Genomic DNA, 15,566 nt, shown 5'->3' with positions numbered 1-15,566 from the left:
GAATGCATTGAAAATCAATTAATGCGTTCCTAGGGAGACCGCCTTCAGACCAGGTCCGGGGACAGTCTTTCCCCGGACCTCTTCTGAAGGCTGGTGGGGGGGGGAGGGACTTTTCTCCCCACCGCCAGGCTTCAGAACAGCCTTCTGAAGGCTGGCGGTGGGAAGAAAAGCCCTTCTCCCGCCGCCAGCCTTCAGAAGAGTTCCTGCAGGGCTGCCTAGGCTGCGAATAGCAGCCTGCTGCCGGGTGCGAGGGACGCTCTGAAGCAGAGCGCCCCTCGCCCGGGGCAGACATCTGCAGCTTGGGGAGCCCTGCAGGACTTCCCCACAGGGCTCTCCAAGCTGCGGATAGCAGCCTGCTGCCCCGCACGAGGGGCGCTCTTAAGCAGAGCGCCCCTCGGGTGGGGCAGACATCTGCAGCTTGGGGAGCCCTGCCGGACTTCCCCACAGGGCTCTCCAAGCTGCGGATAGCAGCCTGCTGCCCCGCACGAGGGGCGCTCTTAAGCAGAGCGCCCCTCGCGCGCGGCAGACATTCACAGCTTGGGGAGCCCTGCGGGGAACTCTTCTGAAGGCTGGAGGCGGGAGAAGGGCTTTTCTTCCCACCGCCAGCCTTCAGAACAGCCTTCTGAATGTTGGCGGTGGGGAGGAAAAACCCTCCTCCCACCGCAAGCCCCGGGAAGAGAGGAGAAGCTGCGCGCCTTCTCCTCTGTTCCCGGACCTCCCACCGCAAGCCTTCAGGACAGGTCCGGGAACAGAGGGGAAGGCGCGCAGCTTCTCCTCTCTTCCCGGGGCTTGCGGTGGGAGGAGGGTTCCCCGCTGTCCCCGGAGATTTCCCTATGGGCTTTCGTTTTGCGAAGCAAGCCCATAGGGAAATTCGTCTTGCGAAGCCGCTAAAAATCGGAAAACCCTTTCGTCTTGCGGGTTTTTCGTTTAGCGAGGCATTCGTCTTGCGGGGCACCACTGTATTTCTTTCCCACTGAATTCTTCTTCACCTTCAATCTCCAACATCCATTTCATAGCATTTTGGTTACTGTAGAGTAAATCAAAGGCAAGAAGGAGGCTGATTTCATTGCAACAAAACAGAAACACCTGGGCCTTTTTCTTGCCAACCACAGAATGAGAAAGGAGGAGTACAGATGGAGTTCGTGGCTGGAAAATACTTTGGCAAAGCAAGGCAGCTTTGGATACGTGTGTCTCTCCTGACCACTGCCGCAGACTAAAGCATGGTTTGGTAAAGATACCCTCGCTTATAGGCACTCAGTGGGTAAAATGTCGCCACAACAAACTTGCCGTCAAAACTCTTCCCAGTCAGTGCTCGTTGGGCAGCTTTTGAATCCGCAGCATTTGCATACTCAACAAAGACCTGAAAAGAAGCAGGAGGAATGTCAGTCTCCTTTGCCCCCTTGCTTTCCAGGACAGGCAAGACACCTCCCAGAAACTGGTAGATTACCTTTGTTAAATACTAAGGAGAAAAATACATTAAAATGGTATACATTTATTTGATAAGGAAAGATTGTAAAATGATTTAATTCTGCAAAATGTAAGTGTGGTACACTACAGTAGTGTGGTTTTTAAAAGACATAATATAACACTAGATGATGCTACCAGAATCTCTGAATAAAGTATAGAAGGTAATATTGAAAAACTTAAATGGAGGTGCATTTCTATTGTTTTATTGTCTTAATAGTGTGGCATTTCAGAGGCATACTGCATTAATAGATAATGCTACTAAAATACTGTCTCCAAGTCTGAAATGCAATAGTATACAATTTTATTTTAGAGATATATACAAGCAGTAAAGTATTCCAAGATTCCCAGAGAGACAAATGCAAACACACACACAAAATCTGATTTTTTTTAAAAAAAAAATCTGCTTCCATTTATAAGAGAATCATTCTCTCTATGCAAGATAGAAGACAGGAGTTGTATCAGGAAGCCTCAGTACAGCGGTGCCCCGCAAGACGAACGCCTCGCAAGACGGAAAACCTGCTAGACGAAAGGGTTTTCCGTTTTGGAGGCGCTTCGCAAAACGAATTTCCCTATGGGCTTGCTTCGCAAGACGAAAATGTCTTGCGAGTTCCTGCGGGTTTTTTCCCCTCCCTCCCCCCCTTTTCCTAAGCCCTAAGCCGTTTATCAGCTGATCCGCTGATAAGCCGCTTATCAGCTGATCCGCTAAAAGCCACTAAACCGCTAATAGTGCTAATCCGCTAAGCTGTCAATGGGCTTGCTTCACAAGACGAAAAAACCGCTATACGAAGAGCCTCACGGAACGGATTAATTTCGGCTTGCAAGGAACCACTGTATGCGCCTCACTCAGCTGTCATTGTAAAAGGAGAGGTCAGTGCAGCCTTAGACCAAAACCTCAAAGATGAAACATACACACAAATCTTGACTGCCCAAGTACTTACATGGCCTTTGCCTGGATTTTCCTTCGGAACAAACAGGGACACGACCCGTCCATATTTGCAACATTCTTCTCTTATGTCATCCACGATATCTGTGGAATTGAGAAGACAACTGAAAATAAATAGCAAAGACCCAGCGTAGCATATTGGCTAGACTGGCACAGAAGGACCCAGGAATCCTGTTTGCAGAATGCCTGATTGCCTCCAGAGCAACTGCTGCACAAGGTTCTTGCAAGACTAAGCCACTTACCTAAGCTGCTTGAAGGAAGGGCAACAAACAAACAAACAAACATAATCAATAACATATTTTTTTGCCACAAATTGCATGTTTCATAACATATAGGGGTCAGCAAATTATGTCCAGGTTTGACATAGAACACGAGGAAATAGATAAAGCAAATGATCCAGCATTGTGAAGAAAAAAATGGACACCTGAGATAGCAATTGCAGTTGAGAATAGATTGAATTCAGAAACTGCAATTAAGTTAAGATCAATTATAATAAACAATTTATCAATAGATTCCTCCCTGACGGCTTACGAAAATCTCATTGAGTCCTTGCAGGATGTGATCTCTGTCAACATAAACTCAGCCAGCAAGCCCCGCCCTGCTAAAGGGCGCTGTTGGTTTGACCAAGAGTGCCGTACAAAGAAGGAAGCCTTAAGGAACACTTATTTGGCCTATAGAAATGCTGGACTAAATTACGTATTTTTCGCTCTATAACACACACCTAACCATAACACGCACATCGTTTTTAGAGGAGGAAAACAAGGAAAAAAAATTCTGAATGAAACAGTGGATGTATCATTTTTGTGCTTCATGCTGTGGCCACAGACATGTGATCTGATGGTGAATTTGGGGTGACCCAATGCAAAAATCCTGAGAATCCCTGTGGATCTGTGCTTTGTAACCACGTTTTTGCACCCTTGTGGCCCCAGGCAACAGTGGGTGCGTGATTTTTTTGGTGCAGGCTGTAGCCATGGACATGTAATGTGATCTGATGGTGAATTTGGGGTGACCCAATGCAAAGATCCTAAGGATCCCTGTGGATCTATGCTTTGTAACCACGCTTTAAGTGGGGAGGGAAGGAAAAACACAGATGGAACAAGGAGCATGAGAGGGGTGTGCAGAGAAGCAGCTGGCTAAGAATGCAGGAGGGGGGTTTAACGGGAGGGAGGAAAGGAAGGCAAAAGTTTCCCCCCACTCACCCAAGCCAGCCCCCCCCCCCTCTTTCTCTCTCTCTCTCCCACCTGCATGTTTTCCGGCTGCTTGTGAGTCCCTAGAAAGCATTAGAGCACGGAGAGGAATTAGAAGGAAGGACACGATCCTTTCCTTTCCCCTGCTCTTTGTTCCGTTTGAGCAAACACAGCAATGAAACAGAACAGGGTGGGCAGTAAGACCCTGAGGCAGAATGCAGGAAAGCAGCAGCTTCCTCTCTTCAGGCTTCCTTCCTCCTTGACGCGTGATTTGATTTTTGCCTGATTTTTGCCCCTGCACTCGCGCCAGTCGGCTCCAGGGACCACACATTCGCTCAATAACACGCACAGACATCTCCCCTTACTTTTTAGGAGAAAAAATCTGCGTGTTATAGAGAGAAAAATACGGTACTTACCTCCATCTTATTTCAAAATTAAAAAAGAGTATAAAGCCCTTTTGGCCTCCAAAAAAAAAAAAAAAAGGCAGTCTGAACAAAATTCCTGGTCCCTGCTATTGAATGCCTCACTAAACAATGAAACTAGACTCTTTTGGCAACTGGTCTCAGACTCAACAAAAAATAGCTCTTCAGCCCCCAGCTGTGTCATTCCAGCTCAGGTTTGGGAGAACCACTTCAGAAATATATTTATGGAAAATCCAAACCTCCCTTCCAGCTTCCAGGATGATGACAGGGCAGAATTGTCACTGCTCCCTCAGCGGAGGCCGGTTACTGTGGAGGAAGTCTATACATTAATTGGGAATCTGAAGAGCAGAAAGACTCCCGGGAAAGTCTTTATCCCCCAAATTGATCACATCAAACCAGCACTGGTGGGCTCCGCTTCTGGCAGCACATTTTACGGTAGTAAATAACTTGGGCAAAGTACCATATAGCTGGAAACATGCTATAGTAGTCCCAATCTTTAAGAGAGGCCACCCAAACTTACCCTCCAATTATAGGCCAATTAGCCTGCTTTCAATAATTGGGAAGCTGTATGCCCAATTCCTCAGTAACAAACTGACAACTCTTCTAAATGAACATAATATACTATCTGAAGCCCAGGCAGCCTTTCGTGAGAACCATTCAACATCAGACCACTGTCTAATGCTGTCCTTCCTAGCCGAGAAGTATACCAGGCCTCTACAGGGTAAGCTCTTTGTGGCCTTCATAGATCTGAAATCAGCGTTTGATTCCATCCCCAGATCCCAGCTATGGTCCAAAGTAAATCTGATTTTGCAGGACAAACGACTCCTCTTTCTTATAAAAGCCCTGTACAATGGAACCAAACTGCAGGTCCGATGTGGTCGACAGGGACAGTTATCAAACAGTGTTGAGATGACATTGGGGGGGGGGGTTGAGACAGGGATGCATTTTGGCCCCTACACTAGAAGAGAGCTTAATGGACCCAGATGGACACCTTCCAAAAATAGGAATGAGAAGGACCCCCTTTGTTGTTACATGCGGATGACACGGCCATCATCTCATGTTCCAGACCGGGTTTGAAATATCTGCTGAGGAAGTTTTCTGATTACTGTTCTGGAAATGGTTTATCCATTAATTATGAAAAATCTAAAATTTTAGTATTTGAAAGAAGTTTCTCCTAGTCTAAATGGGTTCTGGATGGCCATATCCTTGAACAGATAAAATACTTCAGTTATCTAGGGCTCACATTCCATCATACAGGATCTTGGAAGCACCACTGGCAAACCTCCCTTCAAAAGGAGCTAGCCATACTCAGATTCTTTTTCACAAAGGGTGGCAAATATGTTCCAGCAGCCTTAAGGGTTTTCAATGCAAAATCCGTTTCCCAACTCCTGTACACTGCAAGTGTCTGGCATAATGGGGACCTGCCAAAGCTAGATGGCTTTCAAGCAAAATTTCTATGATCTCTGCTGTAGGTACCCAACTGTGTCCCCAACTCCATACTTCTGTTAGACGCTGGTGAATGCCCAATTTCAACTAAAGCATGGTGGGCTGCCCTAAAACATTGGCTCAGGATTTCAGTATTTTCCCACTTCCAGTGCATCTCAAGCCATCCCCCTTCCTAGTAGGTTCTGTAGCGTGCTGAAGGATAAGGAGCTACATCAAGATGTAAAAAGGTAAAGGTACCCCTGCCCATACGGGCCAGTCTTGCCAGACTCTAGGGTTGTGCGCTCATCTCACTCTAGAGGCCGGGAGCCAGCGCTGTCCGCAGAGACTTCAGGGTCACGTGGCCAGCGTGACAAGCTGCATCTGGCGAGCCAGCGCAGCACACAGAACGCCGTTTACCTTCCCGCTGGTAAGCGGTCCCTATTTATCTACTTGCACCCGGGGTGCTTTTGAACTGCTAGGTTGGCAGGCGCTGGGACCGAACGACGGGAGCGCACCCCGCCGCGGGGATTCAAACCGCCGACCATGCGATTGGCAAGTCCTAGGCACTGAGGTTTTACCCACTGACATCAAGATGTACCAACCTTCAAATTCTTCTTCATTTTGGAGAGAGGTATCGCTCAAAATATTTAGCAGTCTTAGCACTGGAGTTGGAAGCATCACCAGATCTTCAATATGGGGGGCTGTTAAAGCAATGTAAGGTGATCATTATATCAAAGAGAAATTAGAAATGGTTGGATGCAAGTGGCTGCAAGCTACTCAATCCTATTCTCAAAGAGAGTTAAAAAGTTTGTCTTTCTTTACCTTGCCTTATCACATACAATGCCTCTTTACCTTGTATTTTTACCTTGTGAACCGCCCTGAGATCCTGGGATGAAGGGCAGCATATAAATCTAATAAATAAAAATGATTAAAAAAACTCTCCTTGTAATGTTGGGTTCCGACATCCGTGAAATGGGGCTAAGCCCGATTCAGACATTTAAAATGGCACACGGAAAAGTGTGAGAGGAGGAAACGTTAATTGAAAACATACCCTTAGGAGTCCACAAGATGGCCAGAGGGTCCCTCTTAAGGACAAATGTTGTTTTTAAGATGTTAACCAGCTTAAACTTGATGCAGAGAATGGATAGAAAATCTTAAAATGAAATGAACAGAGTCAGGGCCAGTTAGGCAAGCGTTATTTGTGGCCAGAGAAATGAAAGATGTTCTATACCCTACCAAAAGGAATGCTGAAGAAGGGGCTGCACAAGGCCTTTGCTGCAGTGGCTCTTTCCTGTGGGTCCTCGCGAAGCATGCTGGAAAGCAAAAAGGAGTCTTTGTTGTACAAGCAAGTTCCAGAGATGCTCCCCACAGGGAGACCATTCAAGCTGCATCCAAGCTGATTTCTAGAAGAATAGCAAAAGCCCACCAGGTTCTGGAGAAAGCATGACACCACAGCTTTCATTGTTCCAATTCTATGGCTTTATGGTGATGCTGATTTTATAAACCTTATTATGTATTTCAGTGGTCATTTGCTAGTAATTTTATTTTGGCTGCACTGCAGGTTCCCTTGAGTGCCATTCTGTGGAAGTGTGCTACTGGAACACAAAGCAACATATACATTTCTCCTGCCTTTCTCTTTTAAAGATGAATGGCCATGACACTGGTTCTCCCCAGGACGTAGATTCTACATACTGAGTTATGCCAAGCAAATTAGGTAACTTACTACATGTTGCTGGAAAGAAAGCTCATCTTTAGTATTTTATTTCCCATAAATATTATTACCAAAATAGTCTCAAAAAACCAAACAAGCAGACTGCAAATTCACAGCTCCACCAAACACAATTTGGTCTCATTAATTAATCTACTGGTGAAACCTTCTAGCTAGTCCTATTTACACAAGGATGACTGTTTCATGAATCTATTGCACAATTTCCTGATTTGTGTGGGGCTTTGACCCCTGGTTACTTTTTTTAAACCTTCATCTTACTTATTTAAAAGACGACTGAAAGGAGAAAATTGCAAATACACATTGCCTGAGCTAGCAATTATTCGCTGCTCTCCACAGCAACTGAAAAGAGTTAAGTAAACTGTAGGTGAATGACAAAAAATAAGGGCCGATATGATACAAAATAAATTATATAGTATTTTGGCATACCTTAGCCTGGTTACTATCTACTATCTCTCCCACATCCCAAGCAAGACTTTGCCCAGCCGCTGCCTTTTAAGAACCATTTTCCATTCACATAAGCGGTAGTGATTTTAGCATCCATTAAGTGATGAAACACATAAGGGCCCTTATGGGAGGCAAATGCTGGTTTTGTATCTGCCGTATTAAGGAAGCCCAAGAGAGGAAAAGCTGGGGCTGGGACCTAACAATCCTATTTATTATATGCAGCATTGCTGAGGTTAAGGGAGAGTCACCAGAGGCAGAAAGTCCCTCTTTTTTCAAAAGCCTTCGTAGATAACAATGGAACTCCCCCTTTGTTTGACTAAATCCAGAGGCTGAGCTAGAGTGGCAGGGAAAACCCCAGAGGAAGAAAACATTGCAGAAGCTAACAGGCAACATACCTTTTGAGGAGGTCTCTGAGGTGATAGGCAGGGATGGCAGAATTCACTACACTTTTGCTGGCGAAAATGTGCTCAATAATGGCAGAACTATTTTCCTAGGAAGAAGAGGTGGGATGAAAATCTCTTAGAAGGAAAAAACCCCAACCCATCTTCTATTTACTCTGAACAATCTGAACAGAGGTCCCTGAGGTTGTAGCAGAGCCAGCTACTGCTGTAAGCCCCCCCCCCCCCCGCATTAAGCCTGCCGCAGTAAATTGCTCCATAACACCTATTCCATGGTGGGTTCAGTATCGACACAAAGCAAACCAGGGCAATTCTACCCATTCCTAAAATTAGGTGATGCTCCTCCCTTCTCTTCAGCCATCTGCACCAGGGATTAGAGCCCCCAGTTGTGCTTGTACTCGGTCACCAACACCACATGCCCTGGGCTGTTCCAAGTTGGGAGAGCGTAGAAGTATGTTTCATCTGCTGACTTTAGAGGCAGATCAGGTACCCTGCTGGGTTGGAGTTTTCTTCCTTTCTTCCACTAAAGCTTACATCACTTCCTAACACCACCCAGGTGCCTTTGAGGCCGCTCCCATTCTTCACTCCAGTGGCTCTCTGGGATCTGCGTTGTGGGGATGGAGGCCTGAGGATGCTCCAGACCTATGATTGTGCTAGTGGGTAGGGATATCCTATCTCTCCCCTGAAAGAAGGTACAACACACCTGGCTGAGGACTGTGAGAAGCTGCAGTCACCGTGTTGGGAGACTGCAAAGGTACCCATGGAAGGGACGAAGGGTTGTGCAAACTGCAACTTTATAGCAATGCAATTATATAAACCCTACATTACAGGAAAATCTCATGGCTCGGAGATGCGGCTCCCACTCTGCATGCTGTGTTCCAGCTCTGGCATCGCCAGGGAGGGCCGGGGAAGAAGGCTGCCTTAAATCCCAGAAAGCAGCTGCCTGTCCGTGACAACAATATTGAATTTTAGGGATCTGTGACCTCAGCTGGCAGCTTATTACATTCCTATGGCATCTGCTGATGTCAGCTTGTGTCACCTCCGCTCCTCCCCCAGCAAATGATTGCTTATTTCACAGACTGTTAAGGTATTGGCTCCTATCAGGAAAGCTGCAACATTCAGTATTTTATCTATCCAGCAAGGCAAATTCAAGCCATGTAAGGTGCTGTCTTCTTCAAATAGGAGTTTTAAAACTCCCAAAGAGAAATTGCCATCAAAGATGAGGTGTGATCTGATCAAGGCAGAATTGAGTGGTACTATTATTTCCCTTGCTCTGGGCACTCGACTTCTGTTGATGCAGCCTAGAATAGTGTTAGCTTTCTTTGCTGCTGCATCACACTGTTGACTCATGTTAAGCGTTGACTCATGTTAAGAGGGGCTGGGGAAACCAGCCAGATGGGTGAGGTATAAATAATAAATTATTTTTATATAAGACCCCTAGATTCCTTTCACACGTACTGCTAGTAAGCCAGGTGTCCCCCATCCTATATTTGTGCATCTGGTTCTTCCTGCCTAAGTGCAGAACCTTACATTTGTCCCTTTTGAAAATCATTCTGTTAGTTTAGGTCCAGTTTTCCAATCTGTTATGGTCATTTTGAATTCTGATTCTGTCTTCTGCACCCCTTTCAGTTTGGTGGCCTCTTCAAATTTGACACACATGCCTTCCATTCTTTCATCCAACTCATTTTTAAAGGTGTTGAACAACAATGGGCCCAGGACAGAACCCTGCAGCACTCTGCTTATCCCTTATTTCCAGGATGACAAGGAACCATTAATGTGTACTCTTTGGGTTTGCTCAACCAGCTACAAATCCACCTGACAGTTACCTCGTTCAACTCACATTTTACCAGCTTCCTTGCAAGAATATCCTGGGGGACTTTGTCAAAAGCCTTACTGAAGTTATTCAGCATTCCTCTGATCCACCAAGCCTGCAAATCTCAAAAGCTAACCGATATCTCTGCAAAATTACTGCAAAGCTCCTCACCCTCCATTCCTGAGACTGAACAGTATGTTTTAGTTTCATTCCTGAAAACATCTCCAGTAATACTATTCCAAGACTCCAGAGATCGATAGCAGAAGTGCATTCCGTCCCGCCTTGCACTCCCGCCTTGGAGAGGCAGTTGTGCAGCTCAGCCTCAGGAGCGCGGTATCCGTCCGTCTGAATGTACTTCACATCCTGGGGAGAACGAAGAGTTTGCTTAGAAGTCTAAAAGCATAACAAAGCACTGCAGTGGATTTAAAACCTTATACTAGTTTGTTTTATGGTGGTCCAGAGAAATCGCCCACTTAGGCTGCTTCATGCAGAGCCAAAGGATACCACAAAGAAATGCTTAACTTTTGCTAGTCCAAGAATTTGTCAAGAAACTTTTTTATAGAAGCAAAATATAAAAATTCACAAGCAAAAATTCAGCAGCTGCATAGGAAATCTGTTTTGTGATTTAAGTTTAAAATGTTTCAAGGGGTTCTGAAAAGAAACTCACTGGAAAACCACCTCAGTGTATGTTTAAATGTTGATTTGTGCCATTTCCAGGCAGAAATATCCGAGAACTACAGAAGTTTTGCTCTTCCACTACCAGAGGAATTGGTAGGCACTTTTCACACACTCAGGGGGCGGAGCAATTTGTTCTACCCACGCTAACTGGGGGCTCGTCCAAACCTCTGGAGCACTCCTCCTGCACTCCTCCTGCAGATTTCTGAAAGCAGTAAGAGCCTGGTCCCCCGCCCCCCTTGCGGCCCCGAGGGCTCAGTCTTCCATTTGCCCTGATGCTTTCCCCTGGGAAAACTCACCATTTAGTGCTGAACCAGAACAAACAGCCATTAGGTTTTCCGTGGACTGCTGTTTGTTCTGATGTAGCGTCAAGAGCAGATTTTTGTGGGGGAAAGCGACAGGCTCAGACCCTGGCCTAGAAAGCATGGGACAATCAGAAGTGTGGATGAGTCCCATGTGCATCTGAGACTGCTTGGGAGAAAGGAATTCACCTCATGTGCAGCAAACCCGTGTCTTCCTACACATGCGTAGGAACTGCAAGGGATGGACTGGATGACCCTCGGGGTCCCTTCCAACTCCACCATTCTATGATTCTGTGTGAAACAGGAAACCTCAGGGGCCACACCGCTTAGAGCAGTGTTTCCCAAACTTGGATCTCCAGCTGTTTTTGGACTAGAACTCCCATCATCGCTAGCTAGCAAGACCAGTAGTCAGGGATGATGGGAATTGTAGTCCATAAGCAACTGGCGACCAAAGTTTGGGAAGCAGTGCCTTCGAGCAATAAGCAACCTAGAGCATTCTTTTAAATGTGTACAAAGTACTCAAGCAATTCTGCAACAATGCTCACAGAGCAGAATAATAGCAATCCCTTCCGTAAAGATTTCAGGATACGTTTTAATAAAAGCACTGCATGTACCCCCCTCCACACACCCCCCCCACGGGCACACACACATACACAGGGTGAAGTTTCTAATTGAAGAGAATTTGGAACCATTTCCTGGTCATAGACAAAGATATCTTTACAGCTGAAAGTGTTTTCTTTTGCTACAGTGCACACACGCCTTTTGTCTGGCATTTTTTGCCGGTTTCTGAAAGTGTGTCACCTCCTTTAGAAAAGGCAAGAGCGGGGTGAGTGTGCACAGCACAAGGGCCCCAAAGCCAATCAGCATTTTCTGCAGTCATCTCACCTCTCTGATTACCTTTTTGCCTAAAAGGTTCCAATGACGCTTGACCAACCTGAATTCCCTCCTTGAAGCTGAGTCCAAAGTCAATGAGCTTGAAGCCCTCCTCCTCCGCACTCCACAGGATGTTGCGCGGCTTCAGGTCTGCATGCACATAGCCTCTGTGGTGGAGGAAGGCAAGGCCTTCCAGGACGTCTCGCGCACAGTGCTGGGTGATCCACATGGAGCAGCCATGCAGGCTGGAGTGCGCCAGCAGCTCTGACACGCTGATGTCCAGCAACTCCAACAAGAGGCAGCACGATGGGCCTTGGGCAGAAGGGTAGTCGGTGAACACACTGTACAGAGTCACTGCAAGTAGAAAAACACCCCAAAAGGATCAGCAGGGGTTACTTGGTGGGGCACTACTGGTGCCCGGAAGCTGTTCTGCGCTAAGGCAGTGATTCCCACAAAAAGCTGCATTTGGAACATACAAGATTCAGTTGTTTCCAGCACTTTTCCTGGAGCATCTGGGCCTGGGTATAATTTTAATCCAGAGCTAGGCAAGTGCCGCTTGTTTCTTTTGGGGGATTAACCTTCTAACCTTCAAGAGAATCCTTACCCCAACTCTGTGGCCATCAAAGAAAAATGTATGCAGCACAAATAAGGTCAACAACGAAACAGTCTTTAGGTAGCACCAAATAAAATTCTAGTCTGGATCCATGCAGAGCTCTACTGCAATGGACGTCACTGCCAACATGGTTGGCAATATGGGTACCGAAATGAATTCAAACACCCTGGATACTCTGCATGGGTCCAATATGGCATCATTTGAGAAGGAAATCCGTCTGGCTGAACTCCTGTCCGCTGCCCAATTTTCCGGATCTTTCCCCCTGTAGCACAGCAACAAGACTTGGTTCACTCATTGCGGTTGTTGGCCAAAGTATATGCCAAGCTGCAGCATTTCCAGTGGATGCCTGAATGCGCTTCATGGATTGCCTAGTTGTGATTCTTCTTGCTTTTGGAATTTTAGAGGGAAACACTGGTTGTTCCTCAGGACTAGTTCCCAGAAACAAGTCAGTTTCCTTCTGCTCCAAGCCCCATTGTAAGTTACCACCAGCTATGCTCTGTGCTGTACGGGGGTTACACTTGACCATTTGGTGTAGATTTATGCTGTTATGCGCAGAGCCAACCATTCGCCACATGGTTCCCATCAGTATGTCTGGCAGTGTGGGGGCAAGAGGAGCTGGGGCTAGCCTGGTAGTAAACATCTATGTCTCTCAACAAAGACAGCCATAGGGTTGCATGCTCATTGCAAGAGGTTAAGAAGCAGTTACCGTAAGGTGATGGTAATCTGCAGCTGACCTCTGGCAGCAGCTGTGAGAAGCCAAAGCACAGTTGCCTTGAGATGCAGTGGTAAGTCTCACATTTATTATTTTTTGGGAAGTTTTAAGTATCACTCTTCAGCAAAGCAACAAGGCATGTTACACAAAAGTCTTAGAATCACAGACTCGCAGCGCTGGAAGGCAGCCTGAGGTTCATCTAGTCCAACCCCCTGCAAGGCTGTCCCAGAGGGGGATCGAACCTGCCGCCTTGGCGTCTTAGCACACCATGCTCTAAGCCACTGAGCTTGTCTGTTTCCCACTCAGGCTTCAGACAAAATGAACACACTCAACAAGACTTGCGCCAGCCTTCCCCAGCCTCTTGACCTCCCAGTGGCTTGGACTGCAACTCTCACAGGCCAATGGTCAGGGATGATGAAGGGCAACAGGTTGGGGACTGCTTACAGACATCCCCCTCAGTACCATGTTGTACATATTTGGGACATCCTTTCCCCTCTCTGCTGGCCAAGTGATTCCTCATGCTGTGCACATGTACCCATTTTATTTAGTGAACCGATTTACATCCTGCATTTCTTCCACAATGCATCTCAAGGTGAGGTCCGGGGAGGGGGTCTCCCCTGGGACAAGGGTCAGATTCAGATCTGCTTAACTTTAGCACAGGGGCTGCTCCCTTGCAAAATGGGATGCACTGAATCGGAGCTTTCTGGCCCATGAGTGGCTTTGCCACTTCTGGTCCTGGAGATGGAAGGGCAAAGCAGATATTGCCTGTCAAAGGATCAATCACTAATGCCATCATCAGGCACTGGATTAAGCCCCCTGGCTGCTTCCCCATTTGTGGGACGGCGGAAGCACTAAACAACCGCCCTGCGGCTCCCTGCTTCGCCCAAGAGCGCGGGTCGCCTGGGGCTCTGGAGTTTGGTCCCAGCACATGGCGGGCGATGCCGGAGACCGGCGGGTTCCTCCCGGGGGAGGATGTGCCCCAGAAAGGGGGCCGGGGAGCGCGCCGGGCTGCGGGAGACCCAGGCTGGGGGGGGAGGGGGAGGGGGGTCCCAGGGGTCCTATAGTCCACCCCCGCCCAGCCCAGCCCAGCCGGGGCAGGGAAGCCCCTTTTCGCCTCCGCTCCTGCTCTCTGCACAAGCCCCGGAACCCGCCGCCCCCCGCGCGCGCTCTCACCGATGCTGCGGTGGCCGCGCAGCTCCTCCAGCGCCGCGCGCTCCTTGCGGAAGCCGTAGCCGCCTCCCTCGGCCTCGGCCTCGGCCTCGGCCTCCTCCTCCCCGCGGGCGGGCGGCAGAAACGCCTTGAGGGCGGCCGGCGGGGCGCGAGGGTCTCCCAGGCAGCGCGCCCGGTACACGGCGGCCGACGAGCCCCGGCCCAGCGGAGCCTCCGCCCGCCACAGCCCCGCCGCCGCCATGGCGCGCCCGGGAGGAAGGAGGAGGAGGAGGAGAGGAGGAGGCCAGCTCCACCTGCCCCACTTCTCCCCCCCGAAGGCGGCCCTGGAAGGCTGAGGGGAAGAGGGACGAGAGCAGGCGGGGAGTCCGGCCGAGCCGAGCCGAGCCGGGCCGCTCTTCTCCTCAGAACCCGGCCTCTCGAAGCCCCGTCCAGGCACAGCTGTGATGCGGGGCTGCATAAATCTCCCACAGTCCCAGGGGGAGAATTGCAGTCATTAAGATGAATGTAGGGCCAAGAATCCTTTTTTTATTCCAATCAATCCCGGAGACAAGCAGTGCTGGCAAAAATATATTTCCAGATTCATCTGACAAGGGAAGAAACCAAGAATAAAATATCAATTATTTTTGTATGCCACAATTGCAGCAAGAATTTTGTTAGCTAAGAATTGGAAAACACAAGAAGTACCAACAGTGGAAGAATGGCAGATGAAGATGATGGATTTTTCGGAGCTAGCCGATCTGACTGGAAGAGTCCGTGACCAGAAGGAGGGAGGAGTACCAGGAAGAATGGATGAAATTTAATGAATATTTAGTTAAATATGTTAAGTTAAATTAATTGGAAAAAGCCTGCATATAGCGGATAGGCTTAGGATTTAAATATGTACTATGTGATGAATTAATATGTTTAATACTGAACTGGGAAGTAAGAAAGTTGTTCAGTGATTAAGTTAATTTTATAAGAATACTGATTGGAAAACCGTTAAAATGATATGCACTGAAATCCAACCAGGGGGATACGAGGAAGTCACTTAACAAATGTTAATTAGATTAGTCTTAATAAGGTTATGATTTATGTTTGTTTGTCTATTTGTGAAAAAACCAATAAAAAATTTTGGGGGGAAAAGAAAACACTACATTTCCCAGCACCCCACAAAATGAGCCCTCAGCACCCTAACCTGCTGGGTTAAGATATCGCCAAAAATCCAAGGTCAACGGAATCATTACAAAGGGTGCTAAGCTGCAGGGAAAAGCCTCTGCAACGTTTGTCGAGAAAACACTATGTTTCGCCAAATGCTTGGAGAAGGCCCCTTGTGACATTTGGCAGTGAAAAAACTACGTTTCATGGTGCACCACAATATGAGCCCTCGACACCCTTACCTGCAGGGTAAAGATTA

At 47.5% G+C, this 15,566-nt stretch overlaps 1 protein-coding gene across 1 annotated transcript; it reads right to left on the bottom strand.

Moving 5' to 3' along the window:
- Positions 1-1,061: 1,061 nt before the first annotated feature.
- Positions 1,062-14,414, bottom strand: UHMK1 (U2AF homology motif kinase 1; the record flags this gene model as incomplete). Its single annotated transcript, XM_081866514.1, has 8 exons — positions 1,062-1,360; positions 2,406-2,494; positions 6,047-6,145; positions 6,681-6,757; positions 8,013-8,107; positions 10,000-10,191; positions 11,740-12,032; positions 14,177-14,414. 8 exons carry the CDS (start codon positions 14,412-14,414, stop codon positions 1,214-1,216), a joined length of 1,230 nt encoding a protein of 409 aa, XP_081722640.1. The 3' UTR covers positions 1,062-1,213.
- Between the last annotated feature and the right edge of the window lie 1,152 nt (positions 14,415-15,566).

This window comes from Podarcis erhardii (assembly GCF_964252035.2).
Source record: "Podarcis erhardii genome assembly, chromosome: 6".
Taxonomy (NCBI): Eukaryota; Metazoa; Chordata; class Lepidosauria; order Squamata; family Lacertidae; genus Podarcis; species Podarcis erhardii.
This window is presented reverse-complemented; position numbering and strand designations above follow the sequence as displayed.